Below are 27,779 nucleotides of genomic sequence, written 5' to 3'. Positions count from 1 at the left end.
TCACATTGACTGGCTCCCCCTTGTCAACTGTACTGGTTACATCTTCAAAGAATTCCAACAGATTTGTCAAGCATGATTTCCCCTTCATAAATCCATGCTGACTGTCTGATCCTGCCACTGTTTCCTAAATGTTCAGCTATAAAGTCCTTGATAATGGATTCAAAAATTTTCCCCACTACCAATGTTAGGCTTACTGATCTATAATTCCCTGCTTTCTCTTTACCTCCCTTTTTGAATGTTAGAGTGACATTAGCTACCCTCCAATCTGCAGGGACTGTTCCAGAGTATATAGAATCCCGAAAGATGACCACCAATGCATCCACTATTTCCAGAGCCACCTCCTTAAGCACTCTGGGATGCAGATTATCAGGCCCTGGGGATTTATCCGCCTTCAATCCCATCAATTTTCCCAGCACCATTTCTCGACTAATATTGATCTCGCACAGTTCTCCCCTCTCACTAAACATTTCATTTTCCAACATTTCTGGTATCTGGGGCGTCATTCTCCGACCCCCCGCCGGGTCGGAGAATGGCCGTTGGCCGCCGTGAATCCCGCCCCCGCCCCAGCCGAAGTCTCCGCTCCCGGAGATTGGGCGGGGGCGGGAATCCAGCCGCGCCGGTTGGCGGGACCCCCCGCTGGATTCTCCGGCCCGGATGGGCCGAAGTCCCGCCCAGGAATTGCCTGTCCCGCCGACGTAAATCAAACCTGGTATTTACCGGCGGGACAAGGCGGCGTGGGCGGGCTCCGGGGTCCTGGGGGGGGGGCGCGGGGCGATCTGACCCCGGGGGGTGCCCCCACGGTGGCCTGGCCCGCGATCGGGGCCCACCGATCCGCGGGCGGGCCTGTGCCGTGGGGGCACTCTTTCCCTTCCGCCTCCGCTACGGCCTCCACCATGGCGGAGGCGGAAGAGACTCTCCCCACTGCGCATGCGCGGGAAACTTTCAGCGGCCGCTGACGCTCCCGCGCATGCGCGGGGAAACTGACAGCGGCCGCTGACGCTCCCGCGCATGCGCCGCATTTCCGCGCCAGCTGGCGGGGCAACAAACGCCATTTCCGCCAGCTGGCGGGGCGGAAATCCCTCCGGCGTCGGCCTAGCCCCTCAATGTTGGGGCTAGGCCGCCAAAGATGCAGAGACTTCCGCACCTTTTTGCCGGCGCGATGCCCGTCTGATTTGCGCCAGCTTTGGCGCCAGTCGGCGGGCATCCCGCCGTTGGGGGAGAATTTCGCCCCTGATTTGTGTCCTCTTTTGTGAAGACAGAACCAAAGTATGTATTCAGTTACTCAGCCATTTCTTTGTCCCTTATTATGCATTCCCCTGTTTCTGTCTGTCTGGGGCCTATGTTTGTTTTTACCAATCTCCTTCTCTTCACATATTTATAGAAACTCTTAGTATCAGTCTTTATGTTCTCTGCAAGCTTCCTTTCGTACTGTATTTTCCCCTTCTTAATCAATCCCTTTGTCCTTCTTTGCTGAATTCTAAACTGCTCCCAATCCTCATACCTATTATTTTTCTTGGCCAATTTGTATGCTTCTTCCTTGGATCGGATACTATTTTCAATTTCTTTTGTGAGCCATGGATTGGCCCTCTTACCCATTTTGCTTTTGTGCCAGACAGGAATGAACAGTTGCTGCAGTTCCCCCATGCGTTCCTTGAATGTTTGCCATTGCCTATCCACTGTCATCCCTTGAAGTAACTCTCCCCAATCTATCAAGGCCAACTCACGCCCCATATCTTCATAGTTTCCTTTATTAAGATTCAGCACCCTAGTCTCCGAATCAACTACTTCACTCTCCATCTTGACAAAAAATTCTATCATGTTATGGTCGCTCATCCCCAAGGGGTCTCGCACAGCAAGATTGGCAATAATTCCCTTCTCATTAGACAGTACCCAGTCTAAGATGGCCTGTTCTCTAGTTGGTTACTCCACATATTGGTCAAGAAAACTATCCCATATAGACTCCAGGAATTCCTCCTCTACGGCATTGTGGCTCATTTGATTTGCCCAAGCTATGTGAAGGTTAAAATCACCCATGATCACTGATATTCCTTTATCACATGCATCTCTAATTTTGTGTTTAATGCCATTCCCAACATCACCACTGCAGTTTTGGGGTCTATATATGATACCCATTAATGTTTTTTGCCCCTTGATATTTCTCAACTCTAACCATACAGGCTCCACATTGTCAGAGCTTAAGGGTGGGATTCTCCGAGCCTCTGTGCCGAAATCGCGTCTGGCACGAGGGCGGAGAATGGGCGTTGAAATCCGGCATGATGCCGCTCCCGCGATTCTCCAGTCCCTGCGGCCTATGCGGCATGGGCCATTGACAGAGGCCCCCGCAGAATTCTCCAAGTGTAACTGGCCGAGTTCCCGACAGCGTGGTTCTCTCATGGTCCCACCCTTCGGGAACTCTGCGTGGCGGCTGTCGACTCAGTCCGTGGCCACCCTGGTGGGGTTTGGGGGGGGGGGGATCCTTCGCCAGGGGGGCCTCTTAGATGGCCAGGCTATCGATCGGGGCCACCGATCTATGGGTGTGTGTGATCTCAGGGGTGGGCTATCTTTTTGGTGCCGTTCCGCGGTGTGGGTCCGCCATGCCACGTGGGGCTGCCGATGCAGGCCGCCACCGTGCGCATGCGCGGGCCCCGACCGGAAGTGCAGGGCCCGTATCGGCAGCCGGAACTGCGAGGACTACTCTGGGGCCCTGCTAGCCCCCTCCAGGTAGGAGCATCACTCAGGACTTTGTAGAGTCCAGAGTGATTTGCCCGCGTTTTCACGCTGGTGTGGGGCAATAGCCCCATTATTGGAGAATCCCGCCCAATATCTTTTCTCAAAAGGATTTGTCAAAAGAATGAAACCACAGAATTCCACAATTTAAACAGAAAGAAAATTGCCATACAAGAGTTAAGCAAAGCAAACACCACTTAGGTGACCTTTCATACTCTCAAGCCCAGAATCAAGATCAGTTAGACACAAATTAACACAGAACTGAGATCAGCAGAAACTTATTCATTCTTTGGGTGATGAACTTATGGAATTCTCTATCACAGAAGCTTGTGGAGGCCAGGTCACGGAACATATATTTAAGAAGAAAATAGACAGAATTCTAGACTCTTAAAGGCATCAAGGGGCATGGGGAGAAAATGAGAGTATAGCTTTGAGAAAGAGGATCAGCCATGAAGTTTATTCAATGCCAGAGCAGGCTTGATGGGCTAAATGAACAATCCTGTTCTTCTTTTCTTTTTTTTATGTCACTAACAGGAAAATGTTGGTCAATTATGAATTGTAAATAACATTAAATGGCAGCTAAAACTGAGGCAGACCTCATGCATTGGCTAGGCTATCCACTCACCATATTGGTCATCAACTTCTGTCACAAAGTAATATGGAAATATATATTTGCATTCGAGGCAGAGAGCAAAGGTTCATTGGATCTTTCCCTGGGATGAAAGGATTTTCCTGTGACAAGAGGTTTAGTAAATTAGGTTTTTGTAATCAGGAGTTTTGAAGATTCAGAGGTGATCTATTGCATTCCCTTTCAATAAAGGTCAACATGCCATTTGCCTTCCTCATTGCTTGCTGTACCTGCATGCTAGCTTTCAGTATTCTTGTACGAGTACAGCCAGGAACCTCCGAACATCAACATTTACAAGTTTCACACTTTTAAAAAAATATTCTGCCTTTCCATTTTACAACCAAAGTGAACAACCTCACATTTCTCCATATTATATTCCATCTGCCATCTCATTGCCCCACTCATTAAACGACTCTACATCTTTTTGCAGCCTCTTTGTGCGCACCTTACAGCTTTGTATCTTTGTATCTTCCGCAAACCTAAATACATTACTCTCGGTCTCTGTCTAAGTGATTAATACAGTTCATAAATATCTGTGGCTCCAGGGCTGGTCCTTGGGGCACTCCACTTGTCACTGCCTGCCAAAATACCCTACTTACCTTACTCTTGTTTACTGCCTGTTAACTAATTCTATATTCATGCTGACATATTACCCTAAACTCCATGAGTTCTTGTCTTGCTTAACATTTTGTGTGCCACCTTATCGAATGCTTTTTGGAATCCAAATACGCTATATCTACTTTACCTAACCAATTTGTTACATTTCCAAAAAACTCCATTAATTTTGTCAAACACCAAGGACATATGGCATTAGATCATGGATATTTGTCAGATGTAAGGGCTTCATGTTGTTCTTGTAATCTTTTCTTTGCTGACATTAATTACCTTAATTTCCTCACTCCTTCAGCCCCTAGGTTACCTTTTGTTTATGTATGTGAAGATAAACCATTTGTCAACGTTATTGTCATTTCTGCATTCGTTGTGACAATTTTCCTGTATTGTTTTAAAGGACTATTGTTTAGTTTAGCTATTTTCTTCCTTTTTATATACTTGCAATTTGTCTTTACATTCCTGGCTTGTTTACTCTCTTATTAGTTATCCCTGCTGGTTTCTAAAACCCTCCCAAACCTTGTTTTTTGCCAGATTATAAACCTCTTCTAATCTAATATTATCCTTAACATTCTTTTTTTTCTTTTAAATTTTTTTTTAGAATACCCAATTAATTCTTTCCAATTAAGGGGCAATTTAGCGAGGCCAATTGTTGTGGGCCAGGTTGTGGGGGCGAAACCCACACAAGCACGGGGAGAATGTGCAAACTCCACACGGCCAGTGACCCAGAGCCGGGATCGAACCTGGGACCTCGGCGCCATGAGGCAGCAATGCTAGCCACCGTGCTGCCCTTATCCTTAACATTCTTAGTCAACCACGAATGGATCTTTCTTGCTGAGTTTTTCTTTTCCAAGCGAATATATATTTTTGAACATTTTTTATTATTTATTTAAATGTTTCTATTTACCATCATGCCTTTTGGTCGTTTTACCCAATCAATCTTAGCCAGTTCTCCCCTCATTCCTATGTAATTGGCTTTGTTTAAGATTCTTGTTTGGGGCTCGAGTTTGCCAATCTCAATTTTTTAATAGAATTCAACAGTATTATCTGTTACTATGAGAGTACTAATTAACCCAGCCTCATTTCAAGACTAGATACATTTTTGAAAATGCTTATTTTTGGTGATGAAACTATTATACGTTGCGTGAATAATGCTGGGACAGGATACTACTCTTAAATTCATGAGGGAATACATTTGAATGGAAAGTGAACCCCCCCCCCCCATTATTATCTATTCAGATGCCCATTTAGGCTGGTTCATGAAGGATTCGGTTTGTGATTATGCAATTTTAGCAGAAACATGAAGCAGAACCTGACCAGTGCAATTTCAACTGTATTTTGGGTGTCATTGTTTGATTGTGGCCAAAGCAGAGACTCCATTGCATTTAATTTTATAAAGATTATTAAGTTTGGTCTGGGTTTTGCAGCAGTGATGATGCCAAAATTGTCAAAATTCACAAATTGACAGCAACTTCTGGAGTCCACACATGCAAAATCAAATGCGAAAATTCCAATGTTGTTGTCAGTGATCCGACACATGCTGAAGCCCTAACACTGAAATGACTGAACTGCTGAAAACTTGCCATTTTGCTCTCCCAGTCTCATAGCTAAAACACCGTTGTTAAAGAAGGTATAGCTGAGTTTTTAATGCCATACTAATTTCATTATTGTTGCTGAATAGCCTCACTGTCGCTAATAAAATTGCATTTGTGAAGTGTCAAATTTGTCCATTATAATTGCTTACAATTTGTGGTTAGTGGTAAAACAAGGATGCCTTTGACTTCAAGAGGCTGTCTGCAAAGTTCTAGTCGTCTTTGGTGTGCAGATGCCCCTTTTCTCGTGACAGTTTTTAATAAATAAATTTATAGTACCCAATTATTTTTTTTACAAGGGGCAATTTAGCGTGGCCAATCCACCTAACCTGCACATCTTGGGGTTGTGGCGATGTGGTAGGCTATATTAGGGGTATCGCGGTACCTAGGTGGGATGTACCTTATACTGTAGTATGAGTGGTGGAACCTGCCTGCTGGTTCCGCATAGCAGGCGGAGCATAAGAGTCTGTGTTTCACCCACAGCAGTCATTCTGTACCGGAGCTGCTGGGGTAACTCCTTGTTCATTAAAGCCTTCAATTGGACTACAATCTCGCTTCAGTAGTGACTGATCATGCATCAGGGGATGAAACCCACACAGACATGGAGGAAATGTGCAAACTCCACATGGACAGTGACTCAGGGCCAGGATCGAACCCGGGTCCTCAGCGCTGTAGGCAACAGGGCTAACCACTGCGTCGCCACTGTGCTGCCAGTTTAAATCTGGTGCCATGTCAAGGGGATCGCCAGGCACCCAAAGACAGTGGTGCCATTAAGAAAGGTGAGCAGCCAATCACTTTGAAGTATTCGCACCAATTGCAACGGAGGCAGTAAAAGCCACTGAATCCTTTAGCTATTAATTTTTACATTTACAGTGAGCAAAATAAATGATTAGGCCATATACATGAGATTAAAGTAAAAGATCAAATATCATTAACAAAGTTTAAAACATTATTAAAAGTATGTGGAATTTTTATTTTAATGGAGACATTTGATATTCAACAAATGTAATATTACTCTGCTCCTCACTCTGCAACTGGATCCTCGACTTTCTGACCCATAGACCACAATCAGTAAGAATAAACAACACCTCCTCCACGATAGTCCTCAATACCAAAGCCCCGCAAGGCATACTTAGCCCCCTACTTACTCCCTGTACACTCACAACTGCGTGGCAATATTTGGTTCCAACTCCATCTACAAGTTTTCTGACAACACGACCATAGTGGGTCGGACCTCGAACAACGGCAAGTCAGAATACAGGAGGGAGATAGAGAACCTAGTGGAGTGGTGTAATAACAACAATCTCTCCCTCAATGCGAGCAAAACAAAAGAGATGGTCATTGACTTCAGAAAGCAAAGTACTGTACACACCCCTGCCTGCATCAACGGGCCAAGGTGGAGAAGGTTGACAGCTTCAAATTCCCAGGTATGCATATCACCAAAGATCTTTCCTAGTCCACCCACGTCGCGCTACCACCAAGAAAGCACAGCAGCGCCTATACTTCCTCAGGAAACTAAGGAAATTTGGCATGTCCACACTGACTCTTACCAACTTTTACAGGTGCACTATAGAAAACATCCTATCTTGCTGCATCACAGCCTGGTATGGCAACTGCTCGGCCCAAGACCGCAAGAAACTTCAGAGAGTCGTGAACACAGCCCAGTCCATCACACAAACCTTGACTCCATTCATTGACTCTATCTACACCTCCCACTGCCTTGGGAAAGCAGGCAGCATAATCAAAGACCCCTCCCACCCGGCTAACTCACTCTTCCAACTTCTTCCATCGGGCAGGAGATATAAAAGTCTGAGAACACGCACAAACAGATTCAAAAACAGCTACTTTCCTGCTGTTACCAGACTCCTAAATGACCCTCTGATTAATACTGCGATCCTGTATGCTTCACCCGATGCCGGTGTCTATGTATTTACACTGTGTACCTTGTGTTGCCCTATTATGTATTTTCTGTTCTTTACATGTACTAAATGATCTGTTTGAGCTGCACGCAGAAAAATAATTTTCACTGTACCTCGTTACACGTGACAATAAACAAATCCAATCCAATCAAGACCAACAAGGCTTTCAACAGTAATTATGAACCTGGTACACCATTAAAAGCACAGTTGCAGCTGATTCGAGAAGATTTTAACAGCAAGGCTGAGAGTATAAGAGTTGGAGTTCTCGCTGTCTCAATGATTTTCCATTGATTTGCACTTCTGGAGAACCTCACGAGTGCATCTTCTCCGGAGTCACGTGACATCATTGACGGCAGGTTCTGGATTTCCATGTTTAGCTGTGCAATGTGGCGGCTCCAAAAGTTTCTGGAAGCTTCAGAGGAGTATTTATGGGAAACGCTGACAGTTTCACTGTCATTACTATCGCCTACTGAACGACATTAAAAACTTAGGACAGCAACTTCACGATTGAAAGAGTACTTACTCGTTATAATGGGAATAATTCTTGTATTTTTGAAAAGTATGAGTTTGAGTGGGCAAAATTCTTAAGTATCAAAAATATCAATGAAATATGATACTCTACTATTGTATCAGTGGTTTGTGAGGTGTGTAGAGGCCGGATTAAACTCCACACCAACTGTTTTTTTTCAGCAAATTACTGCGGATGCTGGAATCAAACAAAAACAGAGCATACTGGACAACCTCAGCAGGTCTGACAGCATCTGTGGGGAGAGATGCTGACTTGGGAACTGTGGAAGTTACTGTGCGGTCAGAGATCACAACGACCTCCTGGTGTCCTTACTCAGCACAAGACAAGCTGAGTAAGTGAAGTGAGTCTCACTCAAATCACAGAAATCTCCTCGGCTGAAAATAACCGAATCAGAAATAATTTTAGCTTCATTTCTTTAAAAAAAAAGGAAACTTTGACGGAAAGTGTTCGAACCTTTATAAATAACAAGAAAAATCAGATCAGCAACATTGACTGGATGGAGAAACTGAAAGGAAAATGAAGCTAAAATTCCTCTTTTGGGGGAACTGGTAGTCCCGGCGTTGCAATGAGATATCTCTGAAAACCTGCAGTTTATCAGCGTCTCCGAATTATTTAAAAAAAAACTTATTGCACAGACGCTTATAAATAGAGTTAAGGGGAAAAGTCACTTTAATGCCCCGGGATTGAACGTTTTGTGCGAGATCGGAAAATTGCCCGAGGTAAAAGAAAGATGGAATTAGTGACCCTGAAGCCGACACGGAAGTTTGTTTAGGATTTCCAGTCAGCAGAGCAGGCGCCAAAGCAGAGCTCTCTTACCGGTTAATGAAATGAAAGACACGGCGACAACAAACAAAGGTAAAATCTTCATCTTTCAGCTGGAAAGTACAAACTTTTTGTCCCGGGAATTGACTCTCGAAGATTATTCCCAAAACTATTTGGACTTTGATTTGTTTTACTTTCATTTCACTGTTCACGCCCAGTTCTTTCTGTTCCTCGAATGATTATGAACAAGGCGGTGATTTAAAAAATAGGCAGTGGAATGGCTGCAGGCTGACATATATTTTGTTCCCTTTAATGTTATATGTAAGGACGTTTTCTTGCTTATCCTCGACAGAAGTGATTGTTCACCTGATTAAACTTTTACACAGCGTCGGTTTTTTTCACAGTAGCTCCAACTGCAGTGTTAATGTAAGCCCACTTGTGACAATAAAAATTATTATTATTAATCGACTCTCAAAACACATATTCCCAAATACACATTTCTCAACATAGCCCAGCTGATGTTTATAATCGCACCAGGGGTCAGTTAGTTCACTTGGGCTGGGCGGCTAGTTCGTCATGCGGAGCTACGCCAACATCACGGGCTCAATTCCCGTACCGGCTGAGGCCTTCCATGAAGATCCCCTTCTCAACCTTACCCTTCGCCTCAGGTGTGGCGACTCTCAGGTGGAATCACCACCAGTCAGCGCTCTCTCAAAAGGTGAGAGCAGCCGATGGTCCTCAAGGACTAAGGTGTCTTTTGTACATCGTGAAGCACCTGGAGGAACATGTGGTGGAAAAAAAGATTTGTTAAATTCAGCCTCAGAGGAATCAGTTTTATAGCACAGAAAGAGGCCCTTCGGCTCATCGTGTCTGTGCCGACCATCAAACATCTATCTACGTTCCAAGAAGGGTGCTACGGACAAACCAAGAAATTACAGGCCTAACTTGGTGGGGAAACTACTGGAAGGAATCCTGGACACAGGGGGCGAAATTCTCCGTTATCGGCGGAAAGTCCGCCGATCGGCGCAAAAAACGGCGCAAATCCCACTTGCGTCACGTCATAAAAATGGGTCGATAGTCTCCGGCCCAAAATAGGCTAGCAGCGACGTAACGGGATCCGCGCTTGCGCAGTGGTTCACGCCGTGCAGCGTCATACGCGCTGCACGGCGTGACGGCTCATAAGGCTGCGCTGCTCCCCCCCACCCGACCGGAACACCCGACCGCAACACCCGACTGGATGGCTGGCCGTCGCTCAGCCCCGAGGTTCGAGTCACGCGATGTGGAGGCGCTCCTGGACGCGGTGGAGCTGAGGAGGGACGCCCTGTATCCCGGGCACGGCCGCAGAGTTGCCCCACGCCACAGCCGGCGTCTGTGGAGGGAAGTGGCGGAGGCCGTCAACGCTGTGGCCCTGACACCACGGACAGGCACCCAGTGCCACAAGAAGGTGAACGACCTCGTCAGAGCAGGCAGGGTGAGCCTCCCCCATATACCCCCCTCCCCATATCCCCCCTCCCCCATATCCCCCTCCCCATATCCCCCCTCCCCCATATCCCCCCTCCCCCATATCCCCATATCCCCCCTCCCCCATATCCCCCCTCCCCCATATCCCCCCTCCCCCATATCCCCCCTCCCCATATCCCCCATATCCCCCTCCCCATATCCCCCTTATCCCCCCTCCCCCATATCCCGCCTCCCCATTTCCCCCCTCCCCCATATCCCCCTCCCCCATATCCCCCTCCCCCATATCCCCCATATCCCCCCTCCCCCATATCCCCCCTCCCCATATCCCCCCTCCAACATATCCCCCCTCCCCAATATCCCCCATATCCCCCCTCCCCCTTATCCCCCCTCCCCATATCCCCCCCTCCCCCATATCCCCCCTCCCCCATATCCCCCATATCCCCCCTCCCCCATATCCCCCATATCCCCCCTCCCCCATATCCCCCCCTCCCCATATCCCCCCTCCCCCATATCCCCCACATCCCCCCTCCCCCATATCCCCCCTCCCCATATCCCCCCTCCCCTATATCCCCCCTCCCCCATATCCCCCACATCCCCCTCCCCATATCCCCCCTCCCCTATATCCCCCATATCCCCCCTCCCCCATATCCCCCCTCCCCCATATCCCCCACATCCCCCCTCCCCCATACCCCCCCTCCCCCATATCCCCCCTCCCCCATATCCCCCCTCCCCCATATCCCCCCTCCCCCATATCCCCCATATCCCCCCTCCCCATATCCCCCCTCCCCCATATCCCCCCTCCCCCATATCCCCCATATCCCCCCCGCCCCCATATCCCCCTCCCCCATATCCCCCCTCCCCCATATCCCCCCTCCCCCATATCCCCATATCCCCCCCTCCCCCATATCCCCCCTCCCCCATATCCCCCATATCCCCCCCCACCCCCATATTCCCCCCTCCCCCATATCCCCCATATCCCCAAGTGAATCCAGCCCTAACCTTAACCTCTGCAATGTACGCGCAACCGATGGTGTGCATTCATATACCTGCCTAACACTGTTGCCGTTCACCCCTGCCACCATCCCCCCCCCCCCCCCCCCCACAGGAGAAGCGCGCACACAACAATAGGGAGCATGTGAGGACTGGAGGAGGGCCCGCTGATGAGAGGCCACTGACCGTACACGAGGAAAGGGCCCTGGAACTGGCTGGCGGACCTGAGGATCGGGTGGTTGCTGATGCAGAGGTCGGGGGCCCACCAGCAAGTGAGCCACCGACAGCCCGTCCCCATATCCCCCCCCCCCCCTATATCCCCCTCCCCGTATCACATGATCACTGCCTGATGTCTAACCATGCATGCTTCATTGTGTATCGCAGGACCAAACGTCCAGGCACCCATCCCCGCAGATGCACACCGCCCGCAGGATGCCCCTCTGAGACCACAGGAGACGGAGAGACCCGCACCCTCCAGCATGCGACGCCCGCAGGATGCCCCTCGGAGACCACGGGAGACGGAGAGACCCGGACCCTCCAGCATGCGACGCCCGCAGGATGCCCCTCGGAGACCACGGGAGACGGAGTGACCCGGACCCTCCAGCATGCGACGCCCGCAGGATGCCCCTCGCACACCACGGGAGACGGAGAGACCCGGACCCTCCAGCATGCGACGCCCGCAGGATGCCCCTCGCACACCACGGGAGACGGAGAGACCCGGACCCTCCAGCATGCGACGCCCGCAGGATGCCCCTCGCACACCATGGGAGACGGAGAGACCTGGAGCAACAGGGAGACGACACCCCCGTCACGTGCGGGAGCGACCACCCAGCGATGAGGGGGGCAGGCCCCCGTCACATCCGAGCCAGGACACCACTACCCAGGACACCACTACCCAGGACACCACTACCCAGGACACCACTACCCAGGACACCCCTACCCGGGACAGCACTACCCGGGACAGCACTACCCAGGAAGACGAAATACCGGACAGTGACTCAGACTGGATGGGTGGAGACGAACCCCCACCCCAAAATGCCATGGACTCAGAGTGGGACGAAGAGCACGACACAACGCCACTGCTGTCACCAACACCCTCCACCATCGCAGAGACACTCACCACGGTTGGGCACTTTAGTGATGAGGCGTCTGGTACACTCACTGGTGCGCACAACACAGCCGTCCCGGTACAGCAGGTGGAGGTAGGAGCAGCAGAGGGACCGGGCGGTCGGAGGGCAGCCCAGGCCAAGCGAACATCTGCCGCCCAGATGGATCCCGGGTTCCTGCAGTTACCACACCCACACATAGATCCGATGCAAACACCGACCCGGAGACGAGCGAAGAGGGTGACGGGTGGCTTGCGGCGGCTGCGGTCGCAGGTGGAGGAGTCCACCCGCGTCCAGGAGCTGGGAGTGGTCCCGGTCATGCGTGCCACCCAGGCTGACACCGCACGGGTGGCGTCCGCGGTGGAGGCAATGGTTGCGACGGTGTCAGACATGGGGAACGGTTTGCGAGGCCTGGGGCCTTCCGTGCAGGCGGCGTCTGTGGCCCAGGAAATGGCTGCCCTCTCACAGGAGGCCATGAGCCAGTGCCAGCGCCAGATGGCAGAGGCGCTCAACGCCATAGCCCAGTGTCTGCAGGCCATGGCCCAGTCTCAGCAGGCCATGGGCCAGTCTCTGCAGGCCATGGCCCAGTCTCAGCAGGCAATCGCTGAGGGCATCGGCGCCAGTGGCCATGTGCGAGCCGGCGTCGCACTGTCACAGACAGGGTTTGCCAACACCCTGGGCTCCATGGCTGCAAACCTGCAGACCCCTGTCGATACCAGCACGGGCCTCCAGGACTGGTAGCGCCAGATGTTGGGGGGGCGTCGGATGGCCAGTCCGTTCGCATCCCCCACCCATGTAGAGGCCTGGGGGCCATCGGGCACCCCGAGGGAGGAGGAGGTGGTGTGGTCCGTCCCGGCTCCCTCTGTAGGGGAGGTCCCGGTACACCGCGACACCTCGGACTCCCCCCCTTCCATCCCAGGTGCATCGGGTGGGCAACGGGCAGGACAGGCTGGCAGCTCGCCATCCCAGTCGCCCGGGCCGCAGCCTGGACCATCTAGGCCAGGACGCCCCAGGAAACGGCCGCCAAAGGGATCCAGCGTCAGAGGGCAGGAATCACAGGAGTCCACCTCCAGTTCTGCTGTACCGTCTGGGGAACCACGTAGACGTAGTCAAAGGGCCCGTAAGGACAAACAATTAGACACTGAGTAAGTTGGCACGGGTGCAGGGCACAGATGAGTTTTAGGGGCTAGGGCACGTGCATGAACTCCTTTGGTTATTAAAGTCAATGTTACACCTACCGAAGCTGCCTTTGTGCTCTGTCCAAAGTGTGCGGGCGTGTCATGTACGTTGAGCACAAGTGTGTGTGTGAGGGGTGGTCTTACCTCAGCCCCAGGTGAGTCTGCCCCCTTCCCCCTGGGCCACCATCAACATCCCCCGGGCAGAGGACGGGACCGTGCGCTGCAGTGTCACAGCCGCATGCAGGGATGGTCCGGGTGGATGGTGGTACTGTGGCCATGGGTCAGACATAGTCCAACGATGTAGAGCCAGGAGCTCATCGCAGAGCGGGTTGTCATCATCCTCCATGGCCTGCGATAGACACGCGTCCACCCGCAACTGTGTGAGCCCGGCCCGTTGTGCCGCCGGTGGATCGGCAATGGGGGGGGTGGTGTGCATGCGGGTGGGGTGGGTGGGGTTGGGGAGGGGGGTGAGGGTGCTGGGTGGGTGGATGGGTGGGGGGTGTGGGTGGTCGGCTGTTGCCATGGTGTGCGGTCTGTGGCCATACGACCTGATTCCCACGCCCATCTAGTCAGTGAAGCGGGCGTCTATCAGTCTGTCCCGTGCCCGCTGGGCCAGCCGGTAATGGTGGACAGCCACCCGCCTGTGTCTACCCCGTCTGCCCTGACCATTGCCCCCATCCCCCTCATCTGGGGAGGACTGTGCCTCTTCCTGCTGCTCCTCCACTCCGCCCTCCTCTGCCTGCAGCACATCGCCCCTCTGCTGGGCTATGTTGTGCAGGACGCAGCACACCACAATGATGCGGCCGACCCTATCTGACCGATACTGGAGGGCGCCCCCAGAGAGGTCCAGGCACCTGAAACGCATCTTCAGCACGCCAAAGCATCTCTCGATCACTCCCCTTGTCGCTACATGGGCGTCATTGTAGCGGTTCTCCGCCTCATTGCGTGGCCTCCGTATAGGCGTCATCAGCCACGATCGCAATGGGTAGCCCCTGTCGCCCAGCAACCAACCCCTCAGCCGGGGATGGCGTCCCTCGTACATGCCGGGGATGGATGACCGCAACAACACAAATGAGTCGTGTACGCTGCCTGGGTGATGGACGCAGACGTGCAGGATCATCATGCTGTGGTCGCAGACCACCTGTACGTTCATCGAATAGGTCCCCTTCCTATTAGTGAACACGGCCCTGTTATCTGCAGGTGGCCGCACGGCGACGTGCATCCGATCGATCGCGCCCTGGACCATGGGGAACCCGGCCACGGCAGAGAAGCCCACGGCCCGGGCATCTTGGCTGGCCCGGTCCACGGGGAAGCGGATGTAGCGGTGCGCCATGGCATAAAGGGAATCTGTCACTGCCCGGATGCACCGGTGCACCGATGTCTGCGATATGCCGGACATGTCCCCACTCGGTGCCTGGAATGACCCTGTTGCATAAAAGTTCAGGGCCACCGTAACCTTGACGGACATGGGGAGAGGGTGTCCCCCGCCAGTGCCACGCGGTGACAGGTGTGCCAGAAGGTGGCAGATGTGTGCCACGGTTTCCCGGCTCATCCGGAGTCTCCTCCTGCATTCCCGGTCCGTGAGGTCCTGGTATGATTGCCGGGGCCGGTACACACGGGGCGCCCTCGGGTGCCTCCGTTGCCGTGGGGCCGCGACGTCCTCCTCCCCCTCCTCGTCCTGTCGGTCAGGTGTCCCTCCAGCCTGGGCGGCTGCCGCCTGTCCCTCTGCGGCAGCCTGCGCCACCTCTCTGGCACGCTCCTCCTCCTCCTCCTCCTCCTCATCCAGGGCAACATAGACATGAGCGGCTGCCACCACGGCGGCCAACATCGCTGGATGATCTGATGGCCTGGTGGGGGGGAGGGGAACGACGACATGTCATCATTGCCCATATCCCCTCCTCCCCCCAGCCAGGTGGCATGGACCGCATGGGTCCAACTGTTGGAGGCTGGCACCTGGCCAGTTGGACCAACACACTTGCCCTCCCATCACCCTCCTCGGCACGGACCCCCCCCCAACCTCCACCCCGGCACGGACCCCCCCCCCCAACCTCCACCCCAGCACGGACCCCCCCCAACCCCCAACCTCCACCCCGGCACGGACCCCCCCCCCCAACCTCCACCCCAGCACGGACCCCGCCCAACCCCCAAACTCCACCCCGGCACGGACCCCCCCCCCCAACCTCCACCCCGGCACGGACCGCCCCCCCCAACCTCCACCCCAGCACGGACCCCCCCAACCCCCAACTTCCACCCTGGCACGGACCCCCCCCCCAACCTCCACCCCAGCACGGACCCCCCCCAACACCCAACCTCCACCCCGGCACGGACCCCACCCCCAATCTTCACACCAGCACGGACCCCTCCCAACCCCCAACCTCCACCCCGGCACGGACTCCCCCCCCAACCTCCACCCCAGCACGGACGCCCCCCAACCTCCACCCCGGCACGGACCCCCCCCCCAACCTCCACCCCGGCACGGACCCCCTCCCCAATCTCCACCCCAGCACAGACCCCCCCCCAACCTCCACCCCGGCACGGACCCCCTCCCCAACCTCCACCCCGGCACGGACCCCCTCCCCAACCTCCACCCCAGCACGGACCCCCCCCAACCCCCAACCTCCACCCCAGCACGGACCCCCCCAACCTCCACCCCGGCACGGACTTCCCCCCCCCCAACCTCCACCCCAGCACGGACCCCCCCCAACCCCCAACCTCCACCCCAGCACGGACCCCCCCCAACCTCCACCCCGGCACGGACCCCCTCCCCAACCTCCACCCCGGCACGGACCCCCTCCCCAACCTCCACCCCGGCACGGACCCCCCCCCAACCTCCACCCAAGCACGGACCCCCCCCCTACCCCCAACCTCCACCCCGGCATGGACATCCCCCCCAACCTCCACCCCAGCACGGACCCCCCCCAACCTCCACCCCGGCACGGACCCCCCCCCCCAACCTCCACCCCGGCACGGACCCCCCCCCCAACCTCCACCCCAGCACGGACCCCCCCCAACCACCAACCTCCACCCCGGCACGGAACCCCCCCCAAACTCCACGACAGCACAGACCCCCGCCAACCCCCAACCTCCACCCCGGCACGGACCCCCCCCCCAACCTCCACCCCGGCACGGACCCCCTCCCCAACCTCCACCCCAGCACGGACCCCCCCAACCCCCAACCTCCACCCCAGCACGGACCCCCCCCCAACCTCTACCCCGGCACGGACTCCCCCCCCCAACCTCCACCCCAGCACGGACAACCCCCAACCTCCACCCCAGCACGGACCCCCCCCCAACTCCCAACCTCCACCCCGGCACGGACCCCCCCCCCAACCTCCACCCCGGCACGGACCCCCTCCCGGCACTCCCCCGGAGCCCAGCCTACTCTAACCACCCCCCCCCCACCCCCCCGCCGCACACACACACACACAAGCCGAGACACACCTCTCCTCACGCAATCAGTCTGCGGCCACGCCATTTCCTGCCCAGAGCCAACCCCCCAGGCCGTCACTCACCTCCACGCTGGTCGGCGTGAGCCTGGAGCACCGGGTCATGCCGATGAAAAGGAGGTTTGATTCACGTCGACGTGAACGGTCATCACGTCGACGGGACTTCGGCCCATCCGGAAGGGAGAATATCGGCAGGCCGAAAATCGGCTGCCTTGCGCAGACCCGTGACATTCTCCGCGGCAGCGGCGCCATTAACGCCCCGCCGACTTTTCTCCCTTCGGAGACTTCGGCGGGGGCGGGGGCGGGTTTCACGGCGGCCAACGGGCATTCTCCGACCCTCTGGGGGGTCGGAGAATGACGCCCAGGCTTCCAGCCATTAAAAACAACCTTCGACCAACACAACCCTATGCATCCTGCCACCAAGCAAATTCTGGATCCAATTTGCCAAATTACCCTGGATCCCATGGTCTCTGAGTACACAGTTTTCAAGTTTTTGTTTTTTGCCTCCCTCAAAGGTGCTGAATGCTTATAGAAAGAAGGATCAGAGTAGCTGCCTCCAGAAAGACTTTGTACTTGTCCACTCGTTCTATCATGGCGTCGATTTTACTCAGTAAGTGCTCGGGGTTCCTTTCAGGGAACAGTCAGACTGACAAAGAGTACATTTTCCAGAGCAGATTCCTGAGCAGCAGTGAACTGGGGGAGATGGCCTTCAAATTTAAGGACGTCTCCTCACTCTCCACAGAGCTGGCAAATGTAAGAGTCCACAGCTGAGGGTTCCCAGGTGGATTCTCGGTGTTCTAAACTGTTAGATTGAAATGATTCAGGAGCACTAGTCTCACATACAGGCTGCAGAGACAGTCTTGTGTCTCACGGTGCTGATGACGGGAAAATTGGAGGAGTTGAGAACCTACATCTGCAAAGCAATGAGGAAAGCAGGAATGAAGGTGTGGGAAATCCTGGTGACTGTCAGTCCAGGAGATTAATGTGGCCACTGACCAAAGATTTGGAGAGGGTATGAGAGCTGCTTTTATTTCTGTACTGTCAGCAGTTGCTGACTCAAGACATTGGAATGTTGCAAAACAATCCTGACTGCTCAGAAATGCAGCTTCAAATAAGAGTCCATGATTCCAAGTCAAGTCCATGCTTTAGAATCACGGCCCTGTTTACTTGTACATAGTCATTTCTCTCTCACACATACCCCATCCACCCTCCTGCATACTCAGCCAATTCTGGTGGGCATGCTGTCAGCATAATTATTTGCTCAACAGAGGCTTCATGACACAAATCAACGTGGCCAGTTCAGGTAAAGAGCTTTAGCTGAGAGGCCTCTCCCACTCGACTTGCCAGATTCAAAGTGGGTGGTTTTCAGCATGAAAGTCCAGGCCTTTTGTATCAGTGGAAGTTGCGAACAGTCTGCTGGTCATACTGCACCTTGACTTGACTTCTGCATTGCTAGCCAGTGGTTCAAGCCTGATGTGCTGTGGTAGTACAGAAAAAAGTTAAAAGGAGGATCACGAAAACAGGAGAAAACAAAACACATTCAAATGTGGGAATGAGATCAAGAAATCATTTGTTGCACATAGTGATCCACATTGCCCAGCTCAGTCATTGCCATCTGGTGATTTTCCTTTCAGTGAGGAAGGAGTAATGGAAGGGGGATGAGCAACATTCCAAGCAACATAACACAACTAAAGCTGGAAGAGTGATGTGGAGGCACTGTGCAGTTTATGTTGCCTCCAATAACAATTATTGTCTGTATTTCAAAATGTGTGGGCCGGAATTCTCTGGCCATTGGGATTCTCTTTTCCCAGCGGCAGCTTGTGGGTTTCCCATCAGCGTGGGTGGCTTTAATGGGAAATCCCATTGACAAGTAGTGAGACTAGAGAATCCAGCCACTAGCAAATGGCGCGCCACCAAGAAACACGTGGCTGGAGAGCCAGGAACCCGCCCATGTTATGCACAAGGCAATGCTGCTCCCTGTTTGTCCTATACATGTCTGTCGTAATTCCCACAATTCCATGTTTGAAAGCTTTGGGGTAATCCGATAAACTTTTTCTGCAGTAGCACTTTATCTTCCCACTGGCAGGCCAATGACTTAATTTACCTTCATGTTTACTGCAAAACTTTAATCATTTATTCATTTATTTTGTAGCTGTTAAATTCATAAAAATCTATTGTTTGTTAATGTATTGCTGCATTTGGCAGCTGAGATCATGGTAGGAATATTAAATAATTCAAGTTGAGAAGCAGCAACACCAAGATAAATAATACAGCAGAAAAACTGGCTGTAGAGAACCCATTCTTGGGTGATATGCAGAACAGGCATATCTTCTATAAAGTCAAAGTTTGTTCTGTGTTGTGGTTTGCTACTGTATGGACACAGAGGTGCAGCAATCAACAAGCTACTCAGTTGCCTAAGTGCTTCACCTCACACCTTGGTCAATCTGCAAGGAACGTGCGAGGAAACAGTTCATGGCATGTACATGAACCATACACTCGATGCAGAGCTTCGGAAGACTGACATTTTGTTGTGTCATTTCAACCTCTTCAGCCTAGACTGGTTTTCTGTGGTGACAGTGCCTTGCAATGGCAAACCCGATGACCCCCTTTCATCCAATTTATATAGTTTTGAAATTTAGCCACCAGTGTGATGTAAGCAAACATTGCAGTCAATATGCAGAATGGATGTTTCCAAAGCAACATAATAAATAGCCATACAATCTTTATTTACATGTTGTAGTTTGATGGATAAATATTGGTCAAAACATCAAGATGCTTTGCTTCAAGTAATGCCTGGAAATCTTTCACATCCATCTGAGAGACGAGACAGATTTTCAGTTTCATCGGTGAGACCTTGGACAGTGCCAGCCTAGTTTATGTGCGAAAGGCTATGAAGTGAGCCTACCTGTCTCAGACACAGATAGACATCCTACTGAGGAATCTCCTGAAACCTCTCCTTATCCCTGAGGAGGAGAGAAATTCCAAAACAATGCCTGTCCTATTTAAGATGGAAGACACAGTGAAGCTACCATTCCTGGTAGGTGTTCATGAGAAAATTACAATGTTCCCAAATAAATGTAACTGAAGGAAATGTAAAATGAAGAAAAATCAAGATAATTCCAGTCTGTGGGCGATGTAGCTTTGAGAGGATTTCGAGGCAGTGATGTAGTTTGCTGAGAGGAACTATATGCCTGCTTTCTCCGGCATACTCTGATGATTTCACACTCCCACTGAAATTTGAGGCTTGATTTTAAAAACGTTTTGCAATTTTAATGAAATTCACGTCCCTGAAGCAATGGGAGCACTGTTTCCAGTGGTGTCCATCAATGAATCTCAGGAACACCTCATTAACACACTTCCACTGCCAGGTTTATTCCCCACAATTTCGAGCATCTGGTGCGAAACAGGCAAATTTCAACTCTCCATTAATGTTATCACAGGGACTATAAATTGTTTTAAATAAATCCAAACATGCCACTTCTGTACTTCTTCAATTTTGTTATAAACATTTATTCAATGTGATTTCCTGATAAAATTAGTTTACAATCTGATGCAAAGATATACAGCTTGAGCATATACAGAGCTTACTGGTTTGAAAGGCTGTCTTATTCACATCTCAAATCCATGGGATGATTCTTCCTTGGAAGGTGTGAGAGCTGGTAAAATCTATTGGGGGGGGGGGGGGGCAGAGGGGGGGGGGGGGGGAGTGCCACGAATGCTGCCTAATGTCTTCCAGCCCCCATGCCATATTGCCACTGACAGAAAACATGCTGAGCCACTTAAGTGGCCAATTATGAGTCACTTTACATAGAATTTACAGTGCAGAAGGAGGCCATTCGGCCCATCGAGTCTGCACCGGCTCTTGGAAAGAGCACCCTACCCAAGGTCAACACCTCCACCCTATCCCCATAACCCAGTAATCCCACCCAACACTAAGGGTAATTTTGGACACTAAGGGCAATTTATCATGGCCACTTCCCACCTCCAGAGGCATTTTGATGGCTCAGAATGCCCAACGCCACATGGGGAGATGATAGGTAAATTCATTGGACAGCGGCCCTGGCCCAACACCTCGCCAGTCAGAGTTGACTTGAGAATCAATCTCTCCTGTAGCACAAATTGTTGTGATTTTTTGAAATTTGGGAATGGTTGTGCTGATGAGTGCAAGGTGAAAGGTTTCAGCAGCATATCTCTCTTTTCAGCAACATGCATTTAATGTGACAATCATTTCAGTAAACATTAAGAAGCATTGGGAAAACCACTGTTCACTGAAACATTTGAAAATGAGGTGGAAATGAATATTATCATGAACACTTAAGCACAGAAAATGGATCACCTTCAAGGACTAAGAACATTCTGGAAGAATTCGTGTTTGAAAAGAAACTGCCCCTCAAAGAGTTAATGCACAAACTCTGATTGATATTCCTGGGAAAGACATGCAGCTAAATTCTCTGTTCCTGAGACTATGTGGTGACGCTGGGGCAGGATTCATGGACTTCCACAACAGCAAAACTGAAGCCCCACCTGGACCGATTCAGTGACCATTGAGGGGCTAGCACCCGTGCCACGTGGAACCAATCGATTCCTTTGAGAAACGGTGCAGATTCACAGTTGACACTCAGGAGGCTGACAAGCTGCACCTGCATATACGCACTTTACTCCCCACACATACTCATCTCAGCCAACAAGATGGCACTGGTTGCGTTAGAGCATGCCCATCCCACTGATGGATTGGCACCTAGGGGGGGTGGGGGTGGCCTGGGGAACACACGCATATGACCTGTGGCCCTAAGTTCACAGTGGGCAATCAGCGGTGTGTGCAGCTGCATGGGTGCCTTGCAGGCCATAGTAATGGTGTTCTATGCCTGTCCACCCAGACCCCACAGCCCACCTCCTGGCCACTCCTGCTACTCTCCTCAACCCTGACAGAAGTCCGCCAGCCAGCGGCATGACTGTCAGAAAACTATGACAATTTTGGACACTTTCCGTACTCCCTCTCTCTCCCTCAGCAGCCACGGTGCCTGTTTCATGATTTTTTAAAAGCACAAGTGAACCTGCCATCGGGAATTTGTCCTGGTGCATGCGGCGCATCACGGAGGCCTCGGAGAATACCGGGTCAGGCCCACCAACTATATGGTAATGACCTTTACTGTACATACAGAGTGGAACACATTGACGCCACTATCAAGGAGAATTGCAATTTGGCATGAAACCGATGCCCGCAAGTATTTCGGTGGCAAAACCGATTCTCTGCCCAATTGCGTTTCCCGATTCCAGCATCAGCCGATGGAGAATCCCGCCCATTATTTTACAAAAACAATAATTAATCAGTTTTAGACATGTTTATAATCTTCTAACTACAATTGACAGCTCATGACCACATGAAAAGCAGTTAAATGCTTTCTGAGGAAAATAAGGAAGTGAAAGCCCTTAATTCCTAGATTCTTATTGCAATTAGGTTCAAAACAGGCTACTTGAGATGCATTCAACCGTGAAGGAAAATGAAAAGAAACAACGCAGCATTAGGCTGTCCAGAAGCTGTCAATTACAGCCTACTGAAAGCGATTTCTCTTTGAGGTGAATAGAAGCATTGCGCAGCAAAGATTCTGAGGGGATTTAAAGCCATATCATGTGGTTTTGGCTTTCTATGAAGTTACAGCTGCTGCTTTTCAGACATATGCGTGAGTGAAAATACAGTGATATTTCTTCACTTTCTCTGCCTGGACTGCGCCTTAGTTTCCAGGCAGGGATGAGAATGTCTCTATTATGGGAGGGAGCTCTCTCATATGGGGAGTTCACTGATATGGTGGTGTGTGCTCATATGGAGGGTTCTTTGTCAAGGGGTTCTCTGATATGGAAGGTTCCCTGATATGAGGGGGCCTCTGGTGAAGGTCTCTGTTTTGGGGGTCTCTTTTATTGGGGTTCCTCTGTTATGTGTTGTTTATTTTAATTTTCCTTCACAGTTGAATGCACCTCAAGTAGCCTTCTTTGAATCTAACTGCAATGTTTATATGCATTTGGGTATCTCTGGGGCTGAAGGTCGAGGTCTATGGTGGTGGTGGGGAGGTGGGGTGGGGTCTGATGGGGCTCTCTGATGCGGGATCTGGTGGAGAGTCTGATTGGGGAGCTGCGGGTTCAGGTGGGCAGAATTTGAATTGTGGAGGGAAGGGGGCCTTCTGATGGACTTTGGGAGTAGCTACCTTAAATACGCTTTAAAAAAGATTTTGAGTACCCAATTACTTTTTTTCCAATTAAGGGGCAATTTAGCATGGCCAATCCACCCAACCTTCACATGTTTTAGGTTGTGGGGGTGAAACCCACGCAGACACGGGGAAGCTACCTTAAATACTTAACCCCTTGGCCCATTGTGCCAGGGCCTCGCTGTCAAATACTTGCACCAATCCATGCCTGTGTGAATCCCAGTCCAGGGCGCCGGAGGATCACGGAAGTGCTGAGAATCCAGTGTCCAGCCCATTAATAGGATGCAAATAGATCAATTTAACCTATTTGCATCCTACCGTTGGTGTGGGGTGTCAACCACGATGCTGCCACCAGCGGGGGACCGGAACAGGCGCCAATCCAGATTTTTGCCCATTGTTTGATTCTCCCACCAAAAACCGGCGGTGGGCAACGGGGAATCCACCCCTTAATTCCAGAGTAATGATATGGCAAGAAGTTTAATATTTTCAGAAGCAACTGGAAGATTACAACAGCTTGGCATGTCAACTGCAGCTTTGAAATGTAACAATTCAACTGCAACCTCTAAGGGCAGCACGGTGGCGCAGTGGGTTATCCCTGTTGCCTCACGGCGCCAAGTTCCCAGGTTCGATCCTGGTTCTGGGTCACTGTCCGTGTGGAGTTTGCACATTCTCCCAGTGTTTGTGTGGGTTTCACCCCACAACGCAAAGATATGCTGGTTAGGTGGATCGGCCACGCCAAATTGCCCAGAATTGGAAAAAATGAATTGGATACTCTAACTTTATTTTTAAAAAACTGTGACCCCTAAGCAGTCTTTGAACATTCACTTCACTGATACTGTAAGATAAAAGTTAGGAATGTGTGATGGCAAAACATGTTTAAACTCTTCTTTAAGAGAGTGTTTTAAATTCCTTTTACAATACTGTGGCCAAATATGACTGCCATCAGATTGTGGATTCACATGATTAAAAATTATGTTGGCAGTATTAAGGTTTCCAAACTGGAATCTTAGCACCAAACTTAGTGTAAAATGCCCCCCTATTGTAAAAATCCAAGGAATCTGCCATTATTATTTATACTGGAATACATTAAAATGCACACACCCCTAAAATTATTATTTTTTTACAAAATGCTCTGATATCCCTCGCAAAGAGAATTTCTAGTAACCCACAAGCACACAAGGACAGCCAGTCTCTGACATATAAATAATGCTTAATTATTTCTTGATGTAGGATCAATAGAAAGAGCAGAATATATAATAATTAAACAATTCTTCTTCAGCAGGACACAGTGGAATAGTTTAAGGAAAACCCTCGATCAAAACTTGGCTGCCAACCATTCAATTAGGCACAACGGTAGAATGTTCTAGCTGGTCCTTCCTGATGCAGAGAGGTTCGATTACCCAAACTTCAATGGTCCTGTTGAAACCTATTCCAACGTTTGTGGAAATGCTGCAGAAAAGGTCTGTGATGACTTGGATCATTGTCTGTACGAAGAAACAAAATATGAATAGGCATGCTAAAATTTTAACATAAAAATGCAATGAAAATAACTGAATTTCCTATTTACAGTTTGAAACTTTTACAACCTGGCCAGGAGAGCTTTCTTCATCAGATACATAATAATAATAATCTTTCTGAGTGTCACAAGTAGGCTTGCATTAACACTGCAATGAAGTCAGTGACTGTTAAGTGACAAGTAACAGTTGTTCCACACAAATGCCAGGCAATGACCACCTCTAACAAGACAGAATCCAACTCCTTCATATTTGATGGCATTACCATTGCTATAGCCCCACTATAAACAGTCTAGGGTTACCATTGACCAGAAACTGAACTCAACCAGCAATGCATACGCTGTGGTGACAAGAGCAGTTCAGAGACTGGAAATTCTGAAGAGAGTAACTCACCTGCTGACTCTTCAAAGCTTGTGTAAAATCTACAAGGCAGAAGTCAGGAGTGTGATGGAATGCTCTCCATTTGTTTGCTTGAGTGCAGCTCAAACAGCACTAAAGAAGTTCAACACCATCCAGGACAAATCAGCCCGCTTGATTGGCACCCCATCCACCACTGATGCACAGTGGCAGCAGTGTGTATCATCGATAGTATGTGCTGCAACAATTCATCAAAATGTATTCAACGGCGCTTTCCAAATCTGCAATCTCTACCATCGAGAAGGACAAAGGCAGCAGGTGCATGGGAACATCACCACTTTCCCAACAGCATTGGGCTGCCCCATAATGGAAAACCCCATTGACCAGCCTGTGAAACAAAGACTCCCGACGGTGTGCTGAACCAGAAATCTGCTGCGGCAGGACAGAGAAACCTGCTCCCCATGTTTGCTAACTTTATTTATAAGTGCCTTTTGACATGTTTTGCTTGATTGGAGAGAAGGAAGCTATCAATTAGAAGTTAAAGTTTTTCCTTTTATTGTTAAGAATTGTTTAACTCTTTGAGCTATTTTCTGTGATGTTAATGTAGTTTAATCCTGCGTAAATAATAACGTTTGTTTTAAAACAACATATTCCTATTTGTCATTAGAATCACTCCTGGAGCAAAGTATCCTTTCCTTACAGATTAACAAATGTAAAAGTGTTTGGGGTTCTAGTCTGGTATCCTAACATATGTTGGGGTCTGGTCCGGGATCTTAAAGTGCTGCATTAAGGACCGTAAGAATAATACAATATTGCTTCCCGCTGTGATCATTAACTGCTGGCAGGCTTCTCATACTGCCCTAAATATTCCTCAGCCAAGTTAATTCAAATGTTATTGATCCAATTGCATAGCACAGTTATAAAAGTAGCCCAGGAATTTAAGAGCAAAAGATCTTCCTGTGGTTGAACCATCATGTACTTCAATGCAAGGATACATCAGTAGAGTTGGAAGCAGAATATTTCACTGAAAACTGATCTGGCAAAAAAGGGGATTTATCTTGTCCTAAAATGATGACAACTATTTCAGGAAGCAGAGGTAGTTCTATTTGATCTATATTTGTATTGCTGGTTGTTAGAAATAAGGTATAGATTTAAGTAAGTTTAATGTAGTGTTTCTGAAAATAAAAAAATCTGGTTAGATTCATGTTAAACAACGGTGTTCGCAGGTATGGGGGTTTTTGGGGAGAAGGAACGAGCCAGGGGACACCAGCTTAAAAGACTGGGATACAAAAGAGAAGTCTCAGATGCTGAAACAAGTGCTGATGGTGGAACAACCACCTCCAACTGAAACCCCAGGAACATCTGAGGAAAGGGACGTGGAGGCATTCTTTATTACATTTGAGAAGGTGTTTAAGCAATTGAAATGGCCTAAAGGAATCTAAACATTCATCCCGTTTCCCTGAGTTCCTGTGGCTATGACTCATCTTTCATTCTCCACAATATAAATATTTCCCATTTTCTCTGTCTTATAGCTTTGACAAAGGGTCATCTGGACTAGAAATTTAGCTCTTTTCTCTCCCTACAGATTCTGCCAGACCTGCTGAGATTGTGTGATGTGTAAAGTGCAGACATTACCTGTTGTGACTTTCAGTACTGTGCTTTTACTCTGGGCTTCCTCCGAATCCTGTTTAACTTCAATGATTAACTCAGCACCATCGTCCTTGGATATATCAGGCCTCAGTGAAATGGAGCAGGGAAAAAGGAAACATCCATCAGATGTGCGTTGTAAATCTGGAACCTCAGCAGTGAAGGAATCATCTTTCTTGCACCAAGCTGGCACATTTCTTTGGGGAATTGATTCACCCTTTGATCCCGACACTTGCTGTACTGGAATTTCCCAGTGAAATAACTGGTTTGCTTCCCGTTCTCCTTTCCTCTTCACCGATGTAACAATGCTCACCACCTCTGGACTGGACACAGCAACATCCCAACTCAGATTGGCTGTCTCATTGTGTCTGATTTCATCCGGTTTCTTGATTTCAGTAATTGAGGGCGGAGCTAGAAAAGAAAATGTATTAATATGACAGAAACCCATTTGTTCCAATTCTCCCCAAAGCATTCTTATTTAGACACAAATTAGAAACTGAATTGGCTGCAATATTTATTGAAGAATTAGATGATGATTAATTGGTTCTCATTTGCTGCGATCTCACATTCTCTGATGTGCATGTGTGCTGTGCTCAAATTGATGTTGTTCTCTGAGTACCAAAATAGTTTATTAAAAGGCTGATGCGCCATTGTTAGAACCTCTTTGAGTGAGTAACTTGATGTTAGTCATGCGATTACAGCTTCATAAATGAGTCGGATTTGAACCATCAGGATTCATGAGGTATTGATCAGTGACAGACTTCATTGGGTCAATACACGCAGTGTTCTGTCTCATTGTTTCTTGAGTTGGGGACATCAGGATGGTCAGTAATTATTATTGCTGAATGATAAGAATTTCTGACAAAATTTGGTATTCAGTGGTTTATAATGTAATGGTCAGTGGAATATATTCCCTATGGTGTCAACTTGTATTAAACCTGGCACCAAGACCTATGTATCTCCAAGGCCTTCAGTGATCCAGTTGCTTCAATTGGTAACTGATGCACTATCAATTACGACGAGACGAGAGTAGAGAGTAATTGAGGCTTTATTACGCAGAGATGTGTGGCCTCCTACAGCTGCTGCCGAAATGGCTGCAGCTCGGTGAGCACAC

General features: G+C 50.1%; 2 protein-coding genes and 1 long non-coding RNA gene across 7 annotated transcripts in view; 1 reads left to right on the top strand and 2 right to left on the bottom strand.

Annotated features, from left to right (window-relative positions):
• Positions 1-8,954, bottom strand: part of LOC140384402 (uncharacterized) — a 62,367-nt gene extending 53,413 nt beyond the window's left edge. For all 4 annotated transcript variants that reach the window (XM_072466075.1, XM_072466076.1, XM_072466077.1 and 1 more), the window contains exon 1: positions 8,821-8,954. In XM_072466075.1, coding sequence (XP_072322176.1) covers positions 8,821-8,872 — 52 coding nt within the window. In that variant the 5' untranslated portion in view covers positions 8,873-8,954. The remainder of the gene's footprint in view (positions 1-8,820) is intronic.
• LOC140384406 (uncharacterized) lies at positions 7,912-27,328 on the top strand. Of its 2 annotated transcripts, XR_011933054.1 has the most exons (3): positions 7,912-8,859; positions 24,427-24,607; positions 26,604-27,328. It is a non-coding gene; the product is annotated as an uncharacterized lncRNA (long non-coding RNA). The 2 variants fall into 2 exon arrangements; XR_011933053.1 differs by having other exon boundaries at positions 24,427-27,328.
• LOC140384401 (uncharacterized) overlaps positions 23,938-27,779 on the bottom strand; it is a 98,066-nt gene continuing 94,224 nt past the window's right edge. The window contains exons 12-13 of the mRNA XM_072466074.1: positions 26,654-27,076; positions 23,938-24,631 (exon numbers count right to left, since the gene is read on the bottom strand). Of these exons, the coding sequence (XP_072322175.1) occupies positions 24,555-24,631; positions 26,654-27,076 (500 nt within the window). The 3' untranslated portion in view covers positions 23,938-24,554. The remainder of the gene's footprint in view (positions 24,632-26,653; positions 27,077-27,779) is intronic.

The sequence above is a fragment of the Scyliorhinus torazame genome, chromosome 10 (assembly GCF_047496885.1).
Source record: "Scyliorhinus torazame isolate Kashiwa2021f chromosome 10, sScyTor2.1, whole genome shotgun sequence".
Classification (NCBI taxonomy): Eukaryota; Metazoa; Chordata; class Chondrichthyes; order Carcharhiniformes; family Scyliorhinidae; genus Scyliorhinus; species Scyliorhinus torazame.
Note: the sequence above shows the minus strand (reverse complement) of the source record. Positions and strands in the feature narration are given on the sequence as shown.